The sequence below is a fragment of the Balaenoptera acutorostrata genome, chromosome 5 (genome assembly GCF_949987535.1).
Source record: "Balaenoptera acutorostrata chromosome 5, mBalAcu1.1, whole genome shotgun sequence".
Lineage (NCBI taxonomy): Eukaryota > Metazoa > Chordata > Mammalia > Artiodactyla > Balaenopteridae > Balaenoptera > Balaenoptera acutorostrata.
In genome coordinates, this window is record NC_080068.1 from 30,450,894 (window position 1) to 30,473,077 (window position 22,184).

General features: G+C 40.8%; 1 protein-coding gene and 1 pseudogene across 1 annotated transcript in view; both read right to left on the minus strand.

Moving 5' to 3' along the window:
• NR3C2 (nuclear receptor subfamily 3 group C member 2) overlaps nt 1-22,184 on the minus strand; it is a 375,901-nt gene that overhangs the window by 56,679 nt on the left and 297,038 nt on the right. Inside the window, exons 5-6 of the mRNA XM_057547323.1 lie at nt 18,567-18,905; nt 16,916-17,060 (exon numbers count right to left, since the gene is read on the minus strand). Of these exons, the coding sequence (XP_057403306.1) occupies nt 16,916-17,060; nt 18,567-18,905 (484 nt within the window). The remainder of the gene's footprint in view (nt 1-16,915; nt 17,061-18,566; nt 18,906-22,184) is intronic.
• On the minus strand, nt 1,332-7,933 carry LOC102998933 (S-methylmethionine--homocysteine S-methyltransferase BHMT2-like; annotated as a pseudogene).

Here is a 22,184-nt window from a genome sequence, read left to right on the forward strand (position 1 = left end):
CCCCTCCCCTTTCTCCTTTGATAACCCTGTTTGTTTTCTATGTCTGTTGAGTCTATTTTTGTTTTGTAAATAAGTTCATTTGTATCATTTTTTCAGATTCCATGTATAAGTGACATCATATATTTGTCTTTCTCGGTCTGACTGACTTCACTTAGTATGATAATCTCTAGGTCCATCCATGTTGCTGCAAATGACATGGTTTCATTCTTTTTTATGTCTGAGTTCCACATCTTCTTTATCCATTCATCTGTCAATGGACATTTAGGTTGTTTCCACGTCTTGGCTATTGTAATAGTGCTGCTATGAACATAGAGGTGCATGTATCTTTTCAAACCATGTTTTTGTCTGGACATATGACCAGGAGTGGGACTGCAGGATCATATGGTAGCTCTAGTTTTAGTTTTTTTTTTAAAGGTAAATTATTTTTAATTTTATTAATTGTTACAAATTGATACATTGTTTTGGAAAATAGAAATTGGCACATAGCAAATAGCTCAAACATAAGTCAAGAAAATATTAGACCAAGATAGATTTGAACTCTAACTTTTAAAAAGGTCTTCCAAAACTGCTTATCTCTTTTCACTTATTTTAAACAATCTACATTAAGTATTTCATTGAGCATCTATTAGTATGCCTGGCATAATGCTAAATACTTTAAGAAAAAATATAAGAAGCCTATCACATTGTCCTTGTCCTTAGTAGTTTATAATCTAGCTATTTGTGATTATAGAGACACATTTAAAAAATTCTGGGACCTAACACCTTTAAGTAAAATCATCTTTGAAAGTAATCACTCTGGAAGGTTATATGATTATTTCAAAAAATCCTAAAACATTTTTGCATCTTTTCCTTTGGGATTGCCTTTGGAGTCATTATACAAATCATTTAAGAAAGGCAGACTCATTACTTTACTTTTAGTTTACAATGCTGCTCTATCCTCCTTCTGCACCTAGTTTAGTCACCTGAATTAATCACTGGGTTTGTTGCTCACTGACTTCTGGTTATTCTAAAACCTCAAATTCACTCTAAAAGACAAGTTTCACTATGCTTGATGCTCTTCAAAAGCATGTCCTGCAGCATTACCGGACAGTAAGTACCTGGAGGACGAGAAGACTTTCTCATCAGCTTTGCATCTCCTCTCAGCATCCTGCTCGGAGCTTAAGCACAGCAGGAATGCAGTACGCATCCTATGTTGAACTGACAGCACATTAGCTGTTCAGCAGCTGGAGACATCGTGGTGGGCTGTGGATAGAGGCGAGGAAGGGTTCCAGATGGGGCTTGAGGGGGATTTCTTTCCATTCTGCTATTTCAGTGTTTTCTTTCGTTACTCCTTAAGCATCTGGCTTTGACACTGAAGGACAGAAAGGTCTGCCCGAAGTCGGCAGCAGATTCTCCCAACACTCTCTTCTAGCCCCGGCCTCTAATCCAGGGTTTGGTGCGTGTGCTGAGACCACTTCCCCAGCTGCCATGTTTGTCAGAAGCCAGAGGCAAAAATCCCCCTTCCGGGGCCAGCTCCTCTGCAATTGCCCGGATGTGGTAGGGCTCAAATCGACAGCACCCACCTTATGTACCTGACCCCCAGGTTGTAGGCCTCTCTGGCGTATTTTTGAATATCCCATCTGGTTGCAACTCTGGGCTCCAGTGCGAAGGGATATTCGAGGAGATCCACAAACCCTCCTTTGCCGCAGTCGGGCATGTGGAGCCCCTGGAACTGCACCATCAAGAGTGCTTTCAGCCCTGCAGCCTGTAGGCCTTCCTTCATGAGTCTCATTGTCTTCAGGCTGGTCCAGGGCCCAAATCGGCAGTTCACGCCAACGACTGAAGCCCCTGCCTTCACCAGCTTCCAGCCCATTCTCCAGGTGTTACACCATGCATGTCTCTCTCTGGGCCTATGCACACAGTGGCTGCCACGGGTTTTCCGGATTCTTTTAAGACTTCCATAGCCCACACATCTTCTTCAGTGTGTTCAAAGTACTCTGCAATCCAGAAGTTCACATTTTTCCTGGCAAAAACCTCTAGCTGTAGTCGAAAAAGTTTTTAAATTCTAGCTTCATCCTTGTGGTGTTTGTACAACGATGTCTGGCAGATCCCCCCCTGCGCCCAAAGCATCACCTCTGTCGGCTGCTTCTCTGGTAAGGTCACAGGCAGCAGCGTTTACAGCTTCCCACTGGCTTTCCATATTGTCCTCACTGGCAGAAAAGATGAAAGTCCGCGTGACATTCGATCTCGCTCTCAAGAATTCCATGTGAAGCTGACGAACTGCATTTGGATGTTCTACTACGGCTTCTAGAGTCCAGAGCCTGGCCTTCATGTAGCCCCTCTTCTCCAGAGTTATGTGAAAGCTGCCGTCTCCAAGCATACCCTCCCCGCTATCCAGGGGCTCCAAACTGCCCTTCTTGGCTCCGGGGCCATCGCGCTGCGGCTGTTGCGGGCGCTGGGTGGTGGCGAGCACACGGGGCCAGGAGCCCGCCCCTCCTATTTTTAGTTTTTTCAGGAACCTCTATTCTGTTCTCTATGGCGGCTGCCCCGATTTACATCCCCACCAACAGCGTAGGAGGGCTCCCTGGTCTCCACATGTGTCTACATCTCAATTCACCAACCACACGACAGAATTCTGGAGAACGGAAACTGTGACTGTCACTGTGGTTCCCTTACCATGGCCACCACAGAGCCTTGCACACTACAGACATTCTCAATACTTCCTCCCGACTAGCGAAATACCAGTCGTCGTTCATTTTTTTGACTAAATGATAAGAGTAAAGAGATTTACTTTTCACTTTAGGGGAAGTGACTGGGATAGTCTTTGTAATATTGTTCTCCTCCTTTTTTTTTTTTTTGGCTGTGGCTCACGGCTTGTGGGATCTTAGTTCCCCGACCAGGGATTGAACCTGCGCCCCCTGCAGTGCGAGCACGGAGTCCTAACCACTGGACCACCAGGGAAGTCCCTCCCCCTCCTTCTTAATCGACCTCGTGCTAACCACAAGTTCTCACAGCTATGAGTTATGTGACTGGTAAAGCAGAACTACAGAATCATAAACTGTAAGAGGTTGGAAGGGACCTCTGAGACCCTTCCTTCTCCATTACTTTGTAGACGAGAGGAGACACGTGATGTAATGAAAACAGCAGGAGCTTTCAGGGAAGACCTGGGCTCACACGTGAGGTTCACCTCTCCATTGCTATGTGATCGTGGATAATCCACTGAACTGTTGTCTGCCTGAGGCAGCTGCATCATTTATAAAACAGTGATCATCGTACCTGTTTTAAAATATGATTGTAAACGAGTGGTTCATATAAAAGCATCAAGTAGAGCTAACGGCACATGGCAGGCCCCATAAGTATCCTGCTACTAGACGGAGAGCCCTTTTAAGCACGGAGATGATGTTCTACTGAGCTTTGATTCTCCAGTGTGGGAAATGTAGATAATTAAATGAGGAAACAGAGATCTGGACCTTGAGTGAAGCTTCCTGAAAGCCAAGCAGAATCAGAGTCTGGGTTGGGTTTTAAACATCACCTAGACCAGTGGTTCTCCAAATGTGGTCTGAGGACACAGGGGTGTCCCCAGGACCCTTTCCAGGATTCCGAGAGGTTCTTTCTCCGACTATACATCTGCGTGAGGCTGAATCTTTTTCCTACACTTTGGCCAAACAACCAGTCACAACTGGCTGGATGTAAGAAGCAGATAAGAGAGTGCAACTGTCTTCATTTAAGTCAGATTGAAGGAATTGCAAAAAAGGCAAAACAATGCCACTCTTCTAATTTTTTTTTGTTTTGAAAAAAACAGTTATTTTTCATAAAATGTTTTTGCTATTATGTTTTTGTCTTGCTATTTATGTAATATGTAATATGTAATAGGTTAATCTTATTTTAAATGAATCAATATTTTAAAAAATTTGTTTTAATTTCTGATATGAGTAAATACCAATAAGCTATAACTTACATAAACAAAAGCTCTTTGGGGTCCTTGATGATTTTAAGAGCATAAAGGGGGTCCTGAGAACAAAAAGTTTGTGAACCGCTGATCTCATCCAATTCCCTCATTCTGCAGAAGGGAGACAAGGGTCTAGTGAAGTTAACTCATTCACTTGACAACACTGAGGGACTTATCAGCAAGGTTAGGGACTGAGCCCCTGGTCTTCAACAGTGGCGCTCTTAAATACTGTTGTGATATCAGAGAGGAAGGAAACAGATTTGGAGGACTAAGTCACACTCTGAACCAAAGTTCCAGTTTTTCTAAGAATATTTTATTTTCCATTTGTGTTCCTTATACATTGGGCATATTCTCACCCATTTTGGAGAGTAACTCTTATGAAAGATGATACATGACTGGTCAGTAAAGTTTCCAAATACATACAGTCTCTGAAACCACCCAATGAAACCAACATTAGCTCCAAAGGTCCACTATGCCTAACTGCCTGAAAAATCAAGTTCCATGGTCAAGGTACAAGCCTTGATGTAGTTGAAAAATTCTGAGTTTGGGACTGAGAGACATTGGGGCTCAAAACTTTGAGCCTCTGTCACCTCATCTTTGAAAGAGGTGTAATAAATTCCCACATCACAGAGCTGTGAAGATGAAATAGGATAATGTGTGGGAGATGCCGTACAGCATGATGCCTTTCACCAGCTTTCAGCATCAGCCCATAATCCTTCAAATAACCCCTGTAAACTACTTGATTATTAATTACTTTTGCACTCTAGTATCCATGTAAATGGAGTGTTATGGACTGAATGTTCGTCTTCCCCCACCCCCATATGTTGATGCTCTAACCCCCAATGTGATGGTATCAGTAGGTGGGGCTTTGGGGAGGCATTTAGGGTCATGAGGGTGGAGCCCCCATGATAGGATTAGTGCCCTTCCAAGAAGCAGCAGAGACATTGGAGCTGACTCTCTCCACCATGTGAGGCCAGTGAGAAGGCAGCCTTCTCTCTGCAAGTCAGGAAGAAAGCCCTCAGCAGAACCTGACCATGCTGGCACCCTGATCTTGGACTTCTAGCCTCTAGCACTATGAGAAATAAGGGTCTGCTGTTTAAACCACCCCATCTATGGGGTTTTGTTACAGCAGCCTGAGGTGCCTAAGACAGAGAGGGACACCATGCCTGTAGCAGAACGGGAGTTAGGAGTTTATAAACTACTCATTTCATCGATTCTATTGAGGCAGTGTCTATTTCAAGGTGGACGGGCACAGAAGATGGGTCCAGCTAGATAAAGCTTGCAACACCCATCACTGTGTGCGTTGACTGGGGAGACATTCCTGCTGCAGTGCTAATGACCCAGATACACAGATGAGTTTTAAATAAGGAGGTGGAGGGTCTCCACGTATGACCTTCTTTTTTTGATTTCTCTCCCTTCTCCACTTGTTTCTTTCAGAAAAGTATCAATCTCAGAACTTAAGAAAAATTAAATAACCACTTCAGAGCCTGCCCAAAACACAACCCTATTAAATTAGCTTAGGGTTTCATCGGTGGAAGTGAGGGATATAAAACCAAAATCATCTCTCGTGTGTGATACAATAAAAATGGGTAATCATGTGACCCAGTTTGGGTTCTAGAAGTATCTAAAGACACAAATTCAGAAAATACTTTATATATCAAGACACAGCAGGTGTGTTCTCCTTCTTCAATCCAGAGGGGTGCTGTCAAAGCTACCATCTCTGGAGCTTCCCTGGTGGTGCAGTGGTTAAGAATCCGCCTGCCAATGCAGGGGACACGGGTTCGAGCCCTGGTCCGGGAAGATCCCACATGCCGTGGAGCAACTAAGCCCATGTGCCACAACTACTGAGCCTGTGCTCTACAGCCCACAAACTACAACTACTGAGCCTGCGAGTCACAGCTACTGAAGCCCGCACGCCTAGAGCCTGTGCTCCGCAACAAGAGAAGCCACTGCAATGAGAAGCCCACACACCGCAGTGAAGAGTAGCCCCTGCTCGCCACAACTAGAGAAAGCCCGTGCGCAGCAACGAAGACCCAACACAGACAAAAATAAAAAATAAAAAATAAATTTAAAAAAAAAGCTACCATCTTTGTGTCTTATGACCTGTGTCAAGGCGGGGAAGCCTGGAGCCCTCCTTAGTGTGTTAGTTGGTTAATCCATTCCTTGCCACCTGCCCCATCTTGCAATATAATCACTGCATCAAAACTAATTTTCCTCTATCAGTTTTTCAATAAAGAAATATACTCCAGTGAGTTTATTTTGTATTGAAGAGTATTTTTACCTGAAGAGACCAAAGTCCTTGAGCACATTAACTGAACTAAAGAACAACATGCTAATATTAGCCACATTAAGCCTTTTAAACATAACATATGATCTTAAACTGGTTTTGACTTTTATTTGAAATGAAAAATAGCTCCCTCTAGTTAGCCAGAGTAAAGCTGGGACTTATTTCTTGCATCACCACTACTCTGTGATCCCAATATAGTTATAAATAGCTTAAACAGTTCATTCCATTTGCAATCTCCTATTTGTTTTGCTTTAATTTCACATTATACTGGCAATTACCCGGCTTCATTAACTACTTAGGAAATTTCTCAAGTACACTACAAGAAACGCCACGCAAGAAATATTAACCTACAGCAGTGCTCTTGAAGTCAACCTTGAAAGGGAAATCCTTTCCATCAAGTTTACATGCCAAGGCCTAAAAGCATTGTGGGGTCAACCCACATCAAAAATCTTGCTTCTGACCCTTGTACTGGAAAGAAGACCCATTACCAACCCCAAAAATCATCACTGAGTGCCAATTATGTAGAAAGCATTTTGCTAGACATTAAGGAAAAATTTTAAAATACTTCCTGTATTCTAGGAGTTTACAGTATATCTGGAGTAAAAATGTATGTGTAAAAATACATACACACACACACAATAAAACATAGAAAGTACCAAAGGACTGATATAGAAAAAATTGACACAGATAAAAACAGTTTTGAGGGAACAAGTCACTATTGACTTTGGGTAAGAGAGGTGATTGGAGAGGAAGCATCCTTTGGGTTGGGCTTGGGGGAGGGGAAAGGAAAATGTTAGGAGCAAAGGCACAGCAGTGGAAAGACAGGACAAAGGGAAGAGGAAGGTTAATTTGGTTGGCATGGAGTTTATGCGGGGAAATAATGCTGAAAATAGCATTTTAAAATTAATTAGCTCTGTTTTATATACAGTAGTGTGTATATGTCAATCCCAATCTCCTAATTTATCCTTCCCCTTTCTCCCCCTGTTAAGCATAACTAATTAGAACCTACTGTATAGCACAGGGAACTCTACTCAGTACTCCGTAATGGCCTATATGGGAAAAGAACCTAAGAAAGAGTGGACATATGTATATGTAGAACTGATTCACTTTGCTGTACCCCTGAAACTAACACAACATTGTAAATCAACTATACTCCAATAAAAATTTTTTAAAAACAGAAAAAAATAAAATTAATTAGTTCATCAAGTACTTACTAATGCCAGACAGTATCCTAGGTGCTGGCCATGCAAAGGTGTACCACACAGGCCAGCTTCCTCCCCTCCCTGAGCCTACGTTATGGGGTCAGGGGACCTGCTACAGAGAAAATAAACATGTGATATAATGGGAGGGATTGGGCGAGGTGGTGGGGGAGGGTATATACCCTAGGTCTGGTGGTCGGGCAAAATCTGTCTGAATACGAATACTCTGAGCTGAGACAAGGTGAGAATGCACCATCCTCCTTCACAGAGCGAACAGCAAGTGTGAAGGGCCTGAGTCAGGAATGACCTTAGATCCTTCAAAGCACCAAAAGGTCATCAGTGGGGCTAACCAAGGGCGCTAGCAAATCCTCTGAGAGAATTCCTTCAAACTGCCCCTTACTATTTTCAATACCACTTTTTTGTGGTCCTATATGAGGATGATGGTATATTACCTGAGTCATATTCTCTGGGGATACGGCAGGTGGGATTTCTTCGTGATGCTGCTTTCACTTTTCCCATGACACCCCTCACCTGCCACTAGAGCGGGAGCCCCATGTTTTGTTCACTGTTGAATTCCTAGTGCCTAGAACAGTGCTTGGTGTATTTAAGTTGCTCAAGAAATAGCTGTCGAATGAACACACTGAGTGAACATAACTTATCTCCTCCTCCCCAGAGTGGTCCAAAATGAGAGGCGTGGATGGGGAAAAAACAAGACAGGACAAGAAGTGAGTAAGAACATCTACCTGTGATTCTAGCTTTAAATTAAGACTGCTCTCCTTAGCGTACTCATTTTTCTCAGGTAAGGGAGGTCCCTGTCCCTTGCATGCTCCTCTCAGGAACTTCTCTTTTTTTAACTGGAGTAGAGTTGATTTACAATGTTGTGTTAGTTTCTGCTGTACAGCAAAGGGATTCAGTTATACATATATTTCTAATTTTTTTCATATTCTTTTCCATTACGGTTTCATATTCTTATCCATTACGGGATATTGAATATAATTCCCTGTGATGAACTTTTCTTGATGTGAGCAGGTTACCCATTCCTCCAAGAACTTCCCTCCCCTCACCTCCTCTGCTGACATACCTGGAAGTAACTTTTAACTCCCAACTCTACTTCTCATCATCATGCTAGGTTGATAAAGGGGAAGAAATACTGTTGAAAAAAGAAGAAAAAGGGGGACTTCCCTGGTGGTCCAGTGGTAAAGAATCCACCTTCCAAAGCAGGGGACGCGGGTTTGATCTCTGGTTGGGGAACTAAGATCCCACATGCCGCGGGGCAACTAAGCCCGCACGCCTCAACTAGAGAGCCTGTGTGCTGCAACTAAGACCCAACGCAGCCAAAAAAAAAAAAAAAAAAAAAAAAAAAAACACCAAGATAATCATTAGAAAAAAAACGAAGAAAAAGAAACGCCTCCTGTTTTGGGACTGTACCTACATTTTCTCTGCCCTCATATATAACTGAATAATTATTTCTTGTTTGTCACTTACAAAACCTCCTCAGACCCCACTGCACCCTCCCCTGCAGTTCCCTCTGCCTGGCCTCCTTCAGGTGGCAAGATGTCCTTTATACCTAGTTCTGTGCAAAAGAAAGATAGTTCCATTCTGCGATGCTTCTGTCCCTTGCAGACAAGGAATGACTGTTCTCTATTTGTGACATTGTGTTTCTTTATCCAGGAGTCTCAAACTCAACCATCTACAGGGGCCGGGCATGGATGACGAAGGGCACAAGGGCAGGGGGTGTGGGAAGTGTGATGAGACAGGCAGCTCGTGCACCATCTAACGGGGGGGCTCTGAGTCCTGCCCAGCAAGCCAAGTGCTCAGCCCGTTCTGCTAACACCTTGGCCCTCCAGCTGCTGGTACAGGGTCCGGGTTGTTGGAGGGTCCAGTGGAGACAGAAAGAGGACTTCTTTTCTTTTATAGTTTACTCCCTTAAATTGACCCAGAAGTAAAAAAACAAAGCAAAACAATGGAAATCTCAGAAGGCTGCTGATTTTTCAGTGGCAGGAAAAGAGGTGTAGGGGTATGTGTGTATGTGTGTGTGAGAGAGAGAGACAGACAGACAGACACAGAAAAAAAGAGAGAGGAGAGGAGGAAGGAAAGAGAGGGGGTGGGAAGGGGGGAAGGAAGTGAGACAGTAGGGAGGGGAGAGGGAAAGGGAGGCGGTCAGAGACTAGAAACACAGAAACTACACAGTTCAGTGTCCCCGTGAGTGGAGGGAAGTAAGAAATCCGATCTGAAAGCAGCAGCAAGGGAACAGTGGAGGGAAAGAGAGGCTGGGGACAGATGGGGGAAAGCAGATAGAGCCAGTGCAGGGGATGCTGAGCCAGGCTCATCCCACCCTCTGGCTCTCTCATCAGCACCTCTGCCCCTTGTCCTACCCCTGCTGGAGCCAAGGGTCCCGGCACAGAAGTCATCTCCTGTGGCTCAGGAATATCAACCAGCCCCCTCGGGAGGCGAGGGCGGGGCGTGCCAACCCCTGGGTCCCTGTGGGGACACTCTGATCCCTGCCTGAACAAAAGGGACATGGTCTGGAACACACAGCACGAGTGAGCCAAGACTACTGGAACTTTAAGACCTCAGGTGCAGAGGGACCTTAAGGAGACCGTCCTGTTTGCAGACTGGCCTTGGGGAGAGCCACTCACTAAGGACAGCTGGGCTCTGGCAGCACAGTGGCCCCCAGTGGGGACACCACAGCGACGGGCATCGCTCCACGGAAACATGGTCTGAAATGACTGATAACTAAGTCCTATGGTTTTCTACTGGTGCTGCCATCACACGGCCAGCACTGAGCAAAGAGGGCAGTGTGGGCTGAGCTCACCTCCGCTCACTCATGAGCTGGGCAAACACCGCCCTCCCAGGAGTCACACTCAGCACTCACCAGAGGGACTCAGAAAGTGGCACTAAGACTTAGACTCTCTCTCTCACCAACAGCCTCTGAACCGAAATAATCAAAGGTTCAGAACTACAAAGACAGTGAAAGATCATCGAAAATACATTTTTTTTATTGGGCTCTGACTTGAAACAATATAAACATGCTTTTAAATATACTTTTAATTCTATATTACTCAGCCATTAAAAAGAATGAAATAATGCCATTTGCAGCAACATGGACAGACCTAGAAATTATCATACTAAGTGAAATAAGTCGGACAGAGAAAGACAAATACCATATGATATCATTTGTATGTGAAATCTAAAATACAACACAAATGAACCTTTCTACGAAGCAGAAACAGACTCACAGACATAGAGAACAGACTTGTGGTTGCCAAGGGGGAGAGTGGATGGGGGAGGGAAGGATTGGGAGTTTGGGATTAGCAGATGCAAACTATTATACATAGGATGGATAAACCACAAGGTCCTACTGTATAGCACAGGGCACTATATTCAATATCCTGTGATAAACTATAATAGAAAAGAATATGAAAAAGAATATATATATATATATATATGTATAACTGAGTCACTGCTGTACAGCACAAATTAACACATTGTAAATCAACTATACTTCAATAAAATTAATAATATATATATGCTTTTAATTCTAAAATATTGGCTGACACTTAAAAGAGTGTAACACTGAACCTTCATTTCAGAAATTAAAAAAAATTTGAAGAAATTTCATTTCAGGCTTAAATGGGAGTTTTAATACGTGTATTGAAATTGATAAGACATTTGAATACTTGCAGTGATCTGGAGCCATATATGATAAGCTGTTTCAAGGTGAAATTGAATAATGTATCATTTAATACATATTTGAAAAGTTTTAAGTTTATAATAAGAAAAGTTCTATTCTAATTTAAAGTATTAACTCATATCTTCACCCCAATGTTTAATAAAAACTTAGAAAGAATGTTTTCCTTAATTATTCTCTACTTCGCATCTTTCCTACACAGCTGAAGGATAAGATCTTTGGGAACTTTCAGATCCATTTCACAGTTGAAGGCAAACACACGTGATCAACTATTCAAGTTTTCTTCACCATTTTAAATATAGCAACGTCTCTGTTGGTGAAAACGCTTCCCCGCATCACACTTCTTGATCATAAGCTTCACCCTCGTAACTAGCGATGATAACCTAGAAAACCCCTTCTAGATTGATTAATAGGTTGTTTGGTTCATTTGCTCAATAATTCATTTATTCACCAAATATTTATGGAGTACCTGCTATGCCCTGGACACAATGCCACGGGCTGGAAATTAAAAAATGATTAAGACAGAGTCTGTGATTTCAAGGAGGAGGTGCCAGTCAAACAAGGGAAGGATACAGATGCTTAAAAAGATCTGCCAATGCAGGTGAGAGGGGGTCCAAGACAGTTGAGGGTGGGTGGGAAAACAAGGGAGGGTCCCACCAATGCATTCTATCCTCAGCTGCCCAGCATGCATTACTCCCTTGCACAAAATGCCAGACAGTTTCTTTCCCTTTGGCAAAGGGTCTGAGGTACAGGCACCGGCTGAGGGACATAGGGGGACAGGTTCAGAAGACACGAATGTGCAGGTGTTGGCAGGCATGGGGGAGGCATGTTCGAGCTTTCCTGTTCCTGACTTAACATCAGTTGCCACAGCTTCTTTTCTGAAGCCCTCTCTTTCCCTGGGATCTGTGACCTAACACTTTCCTGTCTATCCTCCTTTAACCACCGCCCCTAAGGTGAGTTCAAAATTTGTCTCTTCAGTGGGACCTCTCTTTAGGCTTCTGATCTGTATAGGTAACTGTCCATTTGATATCTCCTCTTGGATAACAATTTCAAAGGCAATTCAATCTTAACATGTTTAAAAGTGGCCTCGTGTTCTTCCCTTCCAAACCCTGGTCCTTCCACCTTGGCTCCCTAACCCAGTGTGTGGTACCATATCTTCCCTGGCACTTATGGCTGAGGCTTGAAAGTCATCTTACGCACCTACTTCCTCCTCCTCCAATTTCTATCAGAATCCTATCACCCGCAACTCCTGCTGACTCTGCCTTTCAGCATCTTTGCCTTTCTCTCCCGGTCCATCATGACACTGCCTTGTAGTCAGTGCTGGACCCTCAACCTAGATCAACTTTCCTCCTCCTATACTTCCTTCCCCTGGATGACACTAGCTTCATCAATCCCAGGGAAGCCTTTCCTGTCTAGACCAATACCTCCCATTAACCGCTCTCAAAGCGCTCTTCTTTCAATACTTATCACAACTATAATTGTAGGATTTTTCGGGATAACTTCTGTCTCTTCCATTAGACTATATGTTCCACGAGACTGGATATATACTTCACTATTCTAAAACCACTGCTTAGACAAGTGACGACAGTTAGTAAATATCTCCTTAATAAATGTAGGCTGAAGCACGCACGTGCAAACTTCAGCGGCAGCCCATCCTCTGTAATTTATTCGTTTCCCCACAACATACAGGGTCTGGGATGGCACCCTGTGATCGAGTTACCACAACAAGCTCTATTTGTTGGTGGGGTTTGACCAAAAGGCTTCATGTCATTTCCAAATGCTTCCTGGGAGTAGGTCCTCCCTCCCCCTTTGAAAAACACAGCTCTGCCCTGTTCTTTCTAGTTGAGAGAAAACTTAAGTCTAGGCTGGGGTTGAGGTCAAAAGTTAAGAATAGGGAGCAAAATGTTCACTCTAACAATTACATAATATCATACTATTTAACTACTTGTAACATTGAAAGCAATTTTTTTGTTGTTTCCATTTTATATCTATTAACATTTTCTAGAATAGACATGCATAGAGCTTATATGACCTTTTCTTTTTTTCTTTTTTCTTTTTGGTGTCTTATTTACTTCTAAAAGCCTTCGATGACATTAATTTTCAATGACAATTTTCAGAATTAATGTTTTTTCAATGACATTAATTTTGAAGGTGTACAGGCTTCAGATATAAGGTGCTTCCCCCTAAGTTTCATTTGTGAAAAAGGATTCTTACAATTTTGGACTTTGAAACCTGTACAACTGGATGTTTACACACAATTAAAAATTAATAGATGACACCAAAAGCATAGCAAACAATGACAAAAAATAGATGAACTGAACTTCATTAAAATTAAAAACTTTAGTTTTAAAAGTACATCAAAGGACACTATCAAGAGAGTGAAATGACAACCCACAGAATGGGAGAAATATACATATCATATATCTGATAAGAGTTTATCATCTAGAATACATAAAGAACTCCTACAACTCAGGAACAAAAGACAAACAACCTAATTAAAAACGGGCAAAGGACTTGAATGGACATTTCTCCAAAGATATACAAATGGGCAAAAAGTCTATGAAAAGATGCACAACATCAGTAGTCATTAGGGAAGTGTACATCACAACCACACTGACAGTACTTCACACCTACTATGAGATAAGCCAGGCAGAGAAAGACAAATACTGTATGATATCACTTATATGTGGAATCTAAAAGAGCCAAGCTTGAGAAAACAGAGAATAGAATGGTGGCTGCCGGGAGATGGGGGAAGAGGAGGGATGTTGCTTCAGGGGACAAAGTTGCAACCAGTAGACAAGTAGGTCCTGGAGATCTAATGCACCGTACAGTGAATATAGACAGCAATACCATATTATAATAAACAAACTGGCCAAAAGACAAGATCTTAGTTATTCCCACCCAGAAAAAGAAATGATAATTATGTAATGCGACAGAGGTGCTAACTACTGCTGCAACGGCAATCATATTACATATAATGTGTCAAATAACATGTTGTATACCTTAAATTTACACAGTGTTATATGACAAATATATTTCAAGAAGAACAAACCAAAAAACCCCCCAATACTTCATACCCACTAGTATAGCTATTAAAAAAAGCAAAAAACAAAACCAAAAAACCCAGAAAATGAGTGTTAGGAAGGATGTGGTGAAACTGGAACTCTTGTTGCTCTTTTTAATTTGTACGCTGAGGGTGGGAATGTAAAATTGTGCAACTGCTGAGGAAAACAGTTCAGTGGTTCCTCAAAAGTTACATGTAGAATAATCATATGCCCCAGCAATTCCACTGGGGCATAGGTGTATACCCAAAAGCAATGAAAGCAGGACTCAAACAGATACTCATATGCAAATGTTTATAGCAGCATTAACCGCGATAGCCAAAGGCAGACACGACCCATGTATCCATGAATGGATAAAGAAAATGTGATCAATTCTATTTATTTGGTAAAAATAAGTACGGTAGTTATAGTCTATAAAGTTGTAGTAGACACTGATCATAACATTTTCATCAGTTGATCTATACATAATCTTGTTTTATGTGTATTCCTGTTTAAAGATACCTTATTAATATATATTATTGATTCATTAACATTGAACTCACAGCCAACAGCGCTGTCACTCACGCCTGAAAGAAGCTTACGTAACACGTGTATTTTTCCCCTAAGGCACATCATAGCCTTCTTGCACTTAGGAACACTAGACAGCACTCTGGCACTCTGCTTGTGGGTCATTTTAAACAGTGAAATCACCAGCAAAAAGCACAACAATGCAAAAAACATGGCACTAAATAGACCATGGAAAAGACACTTGTTTACCCTATGAGAGCTGAAACAAGAAGGCAGAGTCTCAGCTGAAAGGTACATGCTGTGTACCTCAAATGTATGGCTTCTCTGTGCTGCAAATACTGACTTTGGGGTTACAAATAAGTGTGCCAGAAGGCCAATGCACAACTACAGAATCTGCGAACAATGAGGGCAAGTCTATACATACGTACAATGGAATATTATTCAGCCATGAAATGAAATTCTGATACATGCTACAATAAAGATGAACCTTGAAAACATTATGCTAAGTGAAATAAGTCAGACAAAAAAAGGACACATATTATATGGTTCCATTTATATGAAATATCTAGAATAGGCAAATTCATAGACCAGAGGTTATCAGGGCTTTGGGGGAAAGGAGGATTCGAGTTACTGCTTAACTGGTCCAGAGTTTCTGTTTGGGATGATGAAAAAAGTACTGGAGATGGATAGTGATGATGGTGGTGGAACAATGTCGGTGCAATTAATGCTACTGATTGTGCACTAAAAACGGTTAAAGTGGAAAATTTTATATTATACGTATTTTACTACAAAGAATCAATAGATTCACTGAATAAGGTTAAATGAATCTTCTATTAAAACAAAATCTAAAGGAGACACTCTGGATGGCACCAATAGAGATTCGTATTTACCCACATGTCCTCTTAAAACAAAGAACCTCCTTAATATGCTTTCCTTTTTTTTTTTTTTTTGGCCACACAGAGCAGCTTGCAGGATCTCAGTTCCCCGACCAGGGGTCGAACCCAGGCCGCCGGCAGTGGAAGTCCGGAGTCCTAACCACTGGACCGCCAGGGCATCCAAATATGTTTTCCTTTTGGTTTATAGACCATATTTAAAAACAGGCTTACTATTTAATAATATCAGCTGATTATTCAGGAAAACAAGTAAATTAAAATGTGCCTGTCAGTTGTTTGGCCTCACTTCATGCTTCTGAAGCATGAAGAAAATTTATGCACTAGTAGAATTATTTGTTCTGACTAATTGCCCAAAGAACGGTCACCCCAAGAACCAACAACTGATGCTCCTAATTTATCTTGGACTAAAACTGCCTCCGAGGTCCACTGTATTTGGGTGAAGTGATACTCTCAGGGCAACTACTACTGGTACAATTTAGGTATTTTGGCACTACATGTCCACTTTGAATCTTTCATGTCCCTTTTCTCTCTTTTATCACCAATCTATTTCTCATCTACTTCCTTCCCTATTGAAAATTCCCTATTTTCATATCTTGAGAGACAGCCATCTGTTAGAATATGGCTGTGGTTACTATCATCATTCAAATGTTCCTTTTTAATTTATCTATTTCTTGACCCAACAATTACAAAGAAGCGTGGCTGGATATAAACATGCACAAAATGTGCTAATGTAGAATGCAAACAATATTAAAATGTAAACTTCACATAGGGAGGAATTCACGGCCAAAGAAAAATCTAGTACTATTCTTTCAATCTTTTTAAAATGCATCATAAACCTAAAAATGTTTCACTACAGAATAACATTTTGGCTTCTCTTATGATCACAAAGAAGGGTAATTATGATTGTCATGAAAACACACTGAGCAGATGTATACTATTAACAAAAGAATCATTATATGACTGTGCTCAAAAACTGGCACTTTATACATTCACATTTCCTAGAAATTAGACAGTCTTCCCAACTGGAATAGATACCAAAATAGGTTGTTTTCTATTAATTGTGGCTTTATACCAATCAAGTTTTGGGAGCCAACTGGATCATCATTCTTTGGGACAATTCCCACATACTATCATTTGAGATCTACATACACTGATTTATATATACTCAGACATGTGCATTATAATTTTGTAAAAGAGTAATTTTTAAGTTCTCAAATGATAGCTTTTTAACTCTTAAAAAACGTATCAGTGGATTCTTTCACAAAGGTACATCTGTTTAGAAGTCATAAAAGAGCATAGCGAATAACTCTTCGGTTTATTTTATGAAGGCTAATTAATAGGTACTTACTCATTAAAGACTAGGTCTGGTGCAAAATAGAGAAATTGGCTGTTTGTATGTTTGTACGATCTCCAGCTCAAGGCAAATGATGACAGACACATCCAAGAATACTGGATGAGGGTAATTTGGTCCTCGAGAGGCAGGTTTTTAAATCCTGAAGAAGAGAACAATTCATCACAGAAATACACTTAGCATTTAAATACATTCCAGGAAGAAGCTTCGTAAGTCAACCCCAAACTGCCCCCTTTCTCTCATTGACTCAAATCAATTCTACAGTTATTTAAAGAGCACCTATCATGGACCTGGTCCTGTTCAACATTTCATGTTAAATTCACCTTAAATTCTCAATGAGGGTAAACTGCCAGGGCAAAAAAAACTAAGATGTTCTGGGAGTTTCATTGTGGACGGTGGTCTACAACCCTTAGCTAGACGGAAAGAATCTGTATTCACCTGTACCACTTGCTTCATCCTACTCACAATGAATAACTTCAAAATAAAAGATAATTTAATGATGTCAACTCTTGCATATCTGCAATACTGGTGGAAGATTTTACTTTTCATGAGTTTGCAGTGATTGAAAAAGTCTTATTCCTTGCTTCCCCTAGGCTGGGATAATGCCAGACTTCAACAGACTTCTGAGGCAGAATAAGCATCCTTGATGCTGTCCTGCCTTACCCACAGTCTTCCTTTCTGGGCCTCAGGCCCTTCTTTTGTTTCTTTTCTCACCCTCTGTACTCCCAGGGGCACCAGGGTATTCTGTTTGTATATAGTTTCACCTGGCAAGCTCCCCTTCAAAGAGTCAGTCATCAGAGCTTTCCCCAGTCTTTTGTCTTACGGCTGCTGGTTGACCACAGGACATCTAAGAAACTGCTTTGGATTAATGAACTGGGACAATGTGATCACAATTCTGAGCAATGTTTCTGTAGATTAATAGGGGCCTTATTAATAAAATGCTACAGCATAAGACTGACTAAAGTAGGAATTTCAAGGACAAATTAAAGGGTTATGGAGGTAAGATATTTTCAGAGAGACTCTTTCAGAGGCCCCTACAGCTTACCTGAGAGGTCTTTTTTTAAAATTAATTTTTATTAGAGTATCGTTGATTTATAATGTTGTGTTGGTTTCTGCTGTACAGCAAAGTGAATCAGTTATACATATACATATATCCACTCTTTTTTAGATTCTTTTCCCATATAGGCCATTACAGAGTATTGAGTAGAGTTCCCTGTGCTATACAGCAGGTCCTTATTAGTTATCTATTTTATATACAGTAGTGTATATATGTCTTGATTTACCTGGTCTAGGGCTTAGAGTAGCCCTGGCTACGAGCTGCTAATAATGGGCTCAATTCTTGTTTTGACAACTAGAATGTGTTTTACCTTACTAATATTACTGGAATGAAACTTTCCATTTCAATCCTCAGCATAAGAAATGGGTATGTTCTATTAACAATAGAACCCTTAACTCTAATTTCTCAAGAGAAACGAGCACATTCACCAGATTTTTTTTCTACACACTTGATTCATTTGACATCGAGTAAAAAATTGGGTGTCGGGATCGAACAGAAAGCAAACTCAATCGCACTGCTGCATACGGTATGCCCTGTTGCCCTGATGTGCCTAGTTCAGGACACAGACCCTGAAACGCGAGGCCATCCTACCTGGAATTACCTTCGCCCACTTCACGACTTGGATCATCTGTTTGCCTGCTAAGCGGTTTAGGGTGGAGAGCAGATTTTCGGCTGTATCCGGTTTGGAGTTGTCATAGCCCGCATACACAATCTCGGGTTCGATGGTTTCAAGGACCATGGAAGGGGAAGGTGTGAGCGCTCGGGAAATTGTGGAGAGTTGAGGAACCAGCGCTGAGTTGACGGAGGGCTCTTGCGCGGGAGCGATGTACGTAGTTCCTTCCTCTGGGCTCTGGGGCGGGGGAGGTGGAGGCTGCTGTGACTGTTCCTCGTGAATCCCTTTTAACTTCCCCAACTTCTTGGACTTTCGAGCTGTAAAAAAAAAAAAAAAAAAAAAAAATTATAAACAGGGCAAAGTAAGATTACGTTTCGCATGATAAATACCATCTAAAGCACAACACTTTTTGTATGTTATATACAAATGTTGTTAAGAGTAAATCTTAAGAGTTTGCATTACAAGAAAAAAAATTCTATTTCTTTCATTTTGTATCCATATGAGATGCCGAACGTTCACTAATCGGATTGGGATGATCATTTCATATGGTATGTAAGTCAAATCATTATGCCGTACACGTTAATACAGGGCTGTAGGTCGATTATTATCGCAGGAAAACTGGAATTAAATAAATAAATCAATAAATGGCACCACACCAAAAAAGGAATTAAAAAAAGATTATGTTTGGCCTACCTTACATGAGGTAAATTGCAAGCAAATATTGACTTATATTGATTAAAGCGTACTTTTCCTCTAAGGATGTCTTGTTACACTAGTAGGAACAGCCCCTTTTCAGTATTTTTCTGATACCAGACGCTGTCCTAAATGCTTTTTATAAATTAACCACTTTAACAATTTTAATAATTTTATGTCCTAAATGCTTTTTATAAATTAACCACTTTAACAATTTCATGACTAGGTACTATTACGATTCTCATTTTAAAAAGAGGAAGCAGACCAGAAGGGTCAAGAAATCTGTCCAAGACTACACAGCTAGTGTATGTAAAATAGAGTTAAGAGCTCAGAGGAAGGATAAATTATTTCAGATGCTAATAAGTTACATATGCCTCAACTAAATCTTATATAAGCCAATAATTCCCACCTATTACCCGCTAAAGAGTTGGCAACAAGGGCTAGACTTGCCTGATTGAGCTTATTATCTTAGTGCTGTCTCTGCTCCCTCTAATTAGCTTTCTCTGGCCCTTTACTTATTCCTCTTGGGTGCTTCTCTACCACTTACTCTTCCTGCTGTGGTCCATGTGCAACCACTTGCTTACTCAGAGTAGTTATTTTGTGCAGATGCTGTTAGACCGACCGATGTCCCCAGCTATACTGTGAACTGCTGAGGCACAAAGATTGGGTGTTCCTCTTCTTTTACAGCCCCCATGGCACCTTGGTAAACGCTATGCCTACACAAAGTGATTTACAGATTTCCACTGAATGAATGGGAGCTAATCAACCCCAAAGAAAGGCAACAGAAGGGAAGAAATGAAATATCTGGATGATTCCAAATTGGGGCACTAACTAGTAAACGTACAGGAATTAATGCTATTAAAAAATTCAGGTGTGAGTTATACCATTACACAATCCTTAAAAATCTCTCCTACTCTATATTTTTACTATAAATAAACAATTCACATGTCATATAGCCTATAACTAAAAGATATCACAATACGGTATAGGAATACCACTTTAGATTTTTAGTAGAATGTATTACAAGTGACCATATTCTGATTTACCCAGAACAGTCCTGGTTTATGCTTGTTTCCCAGCATGATTATTAGTAAGTGTCCTGTTTACTCCTAAAAGTACCACATTTTGGACAATAAATAGTATGTTCATCATAAAACCAAAGAATCAGTATTAACTTTAATAGCAACTGCTTTTAAACAAATTTTATTGAAGTATAGTTGACTTACAATGTTGTATTAATTTCTGCTGTACAGCAAAGTGACTCAGTTATATATATATATATTTTCTTTTCATATTCTTTTCCATTATGGTTTATCACAGGATATTGAATATAGTTCCCTATGCTATACAGTAGGACCTTGTTGTTTATCCATCCTATATATAATAGTTAACATCTGCTAATCCCAAACTCTCAATCCTTCCCTCCCCCATCCCCCCTCCCCCTCAGCAACCACCAGTCTGTTCTCTATGTCTGTGAGTCTGTTTCTGTTTCACAGACAGGTTCATTTGTGTCGCATTTTAGATTCTACATATAAGTGATATCATATGGTATTTGTCTTTCTCTTTCTGACTTACTTTGTTTAGTAGGATAATCTCTAGGTCCATCCATGTTGCTACAAATGGCATTATTTCATTTGTTTTTATGGCTGAGTAATATTCCATTGTATATATGTACCACATCTTTATCTATTCATCTATCGATGGACATTTAGGTTGTTTCCATGTCTTGGCTACTGTAAATAATGTAATAGCAACTGCTTTTCATTCACATTTCTCTTGAGGGTTCTTACAATAGATATGGGGAAAGAAAGACTGGGGAGGTGGAAGGGAGAATTGGGAGGTAGATGGGAGGATTGGGGGATGGATGGCAGGTGGGTGGGGTTAATGGGGAGATGGATAGATAATGGGGAAGCTGGGTGAATGAATGAATAAATGGATAAAGGATAGAGAAAGCTCAGATGTGCCAAACTGAGCTTAGAGCTATGGTAATAAATTTACTTTGCAATTGTAAGGTTTTCCATTTTATTGAGGAATTTATTTTAAAATTCTTGAAGTACCAGACACCTTCAACTTAGCTCTAACACGTGTGAGAAACTTACAGGATACGAATTTAACACAGAGTAGGGCTATGCCACACCAATTAACTTGATTTTCAAAATAATCATTCATGCTTGTAAGTATGGCCATTAATATTACATTTGCCACTTGCATCACAGGAACACTGATTCAGATAAAAGACAAGCCACTATCCAACAAGAGACATACCTGCCACACATTCATTAAATACTGGAATTGGGCTTCAGAGATGAACAAGATATAATTCCTATCTTTAAGAAGTTTGAAATTAGCAAAACACTTAAAAAATTTCAATTATTTCAGATCATTTCCTTTCTCATGGACTGTCTCCTTCAATGAAAGAGGCAGAAAAACCTGAGTTTTAGAACTGTCTGCATGAAAAGCAGATGTATCCTATTCATGTAGTATGCTAATGGGGACTGGCCGACAAAGTACTGCTCAGTAGTGCTGAGCATACAGTAGGGGACCAAGATGCTTCCGATGAATGAATGAGTGAACGAACCAAAGGAAAAAATAATCACTAAATGCCTCAAAAACTAGGCAAAACAGAGAAGGAGAAGAAAAGAATCAAACATGCAGATAATCCCCAATGCTGGTCAATGGATGACTGTATCTATAAGAGCTTGAGAAGATCCTCGATAGCACAGATTAGTCATTTGGGGAATCAGATACTTGGAACTAACTGCCTCTGTGTCACATAAACTTTTCTCTAAGCCTCAACTGATTCATCCAAAAAATGAAAATGATAGTGTTTCCCTCTCCTATCTCACAGACGGCTCAACAGGTAAGAAAACTGAAAACAATGTTGAAAATTATTATTAACATCT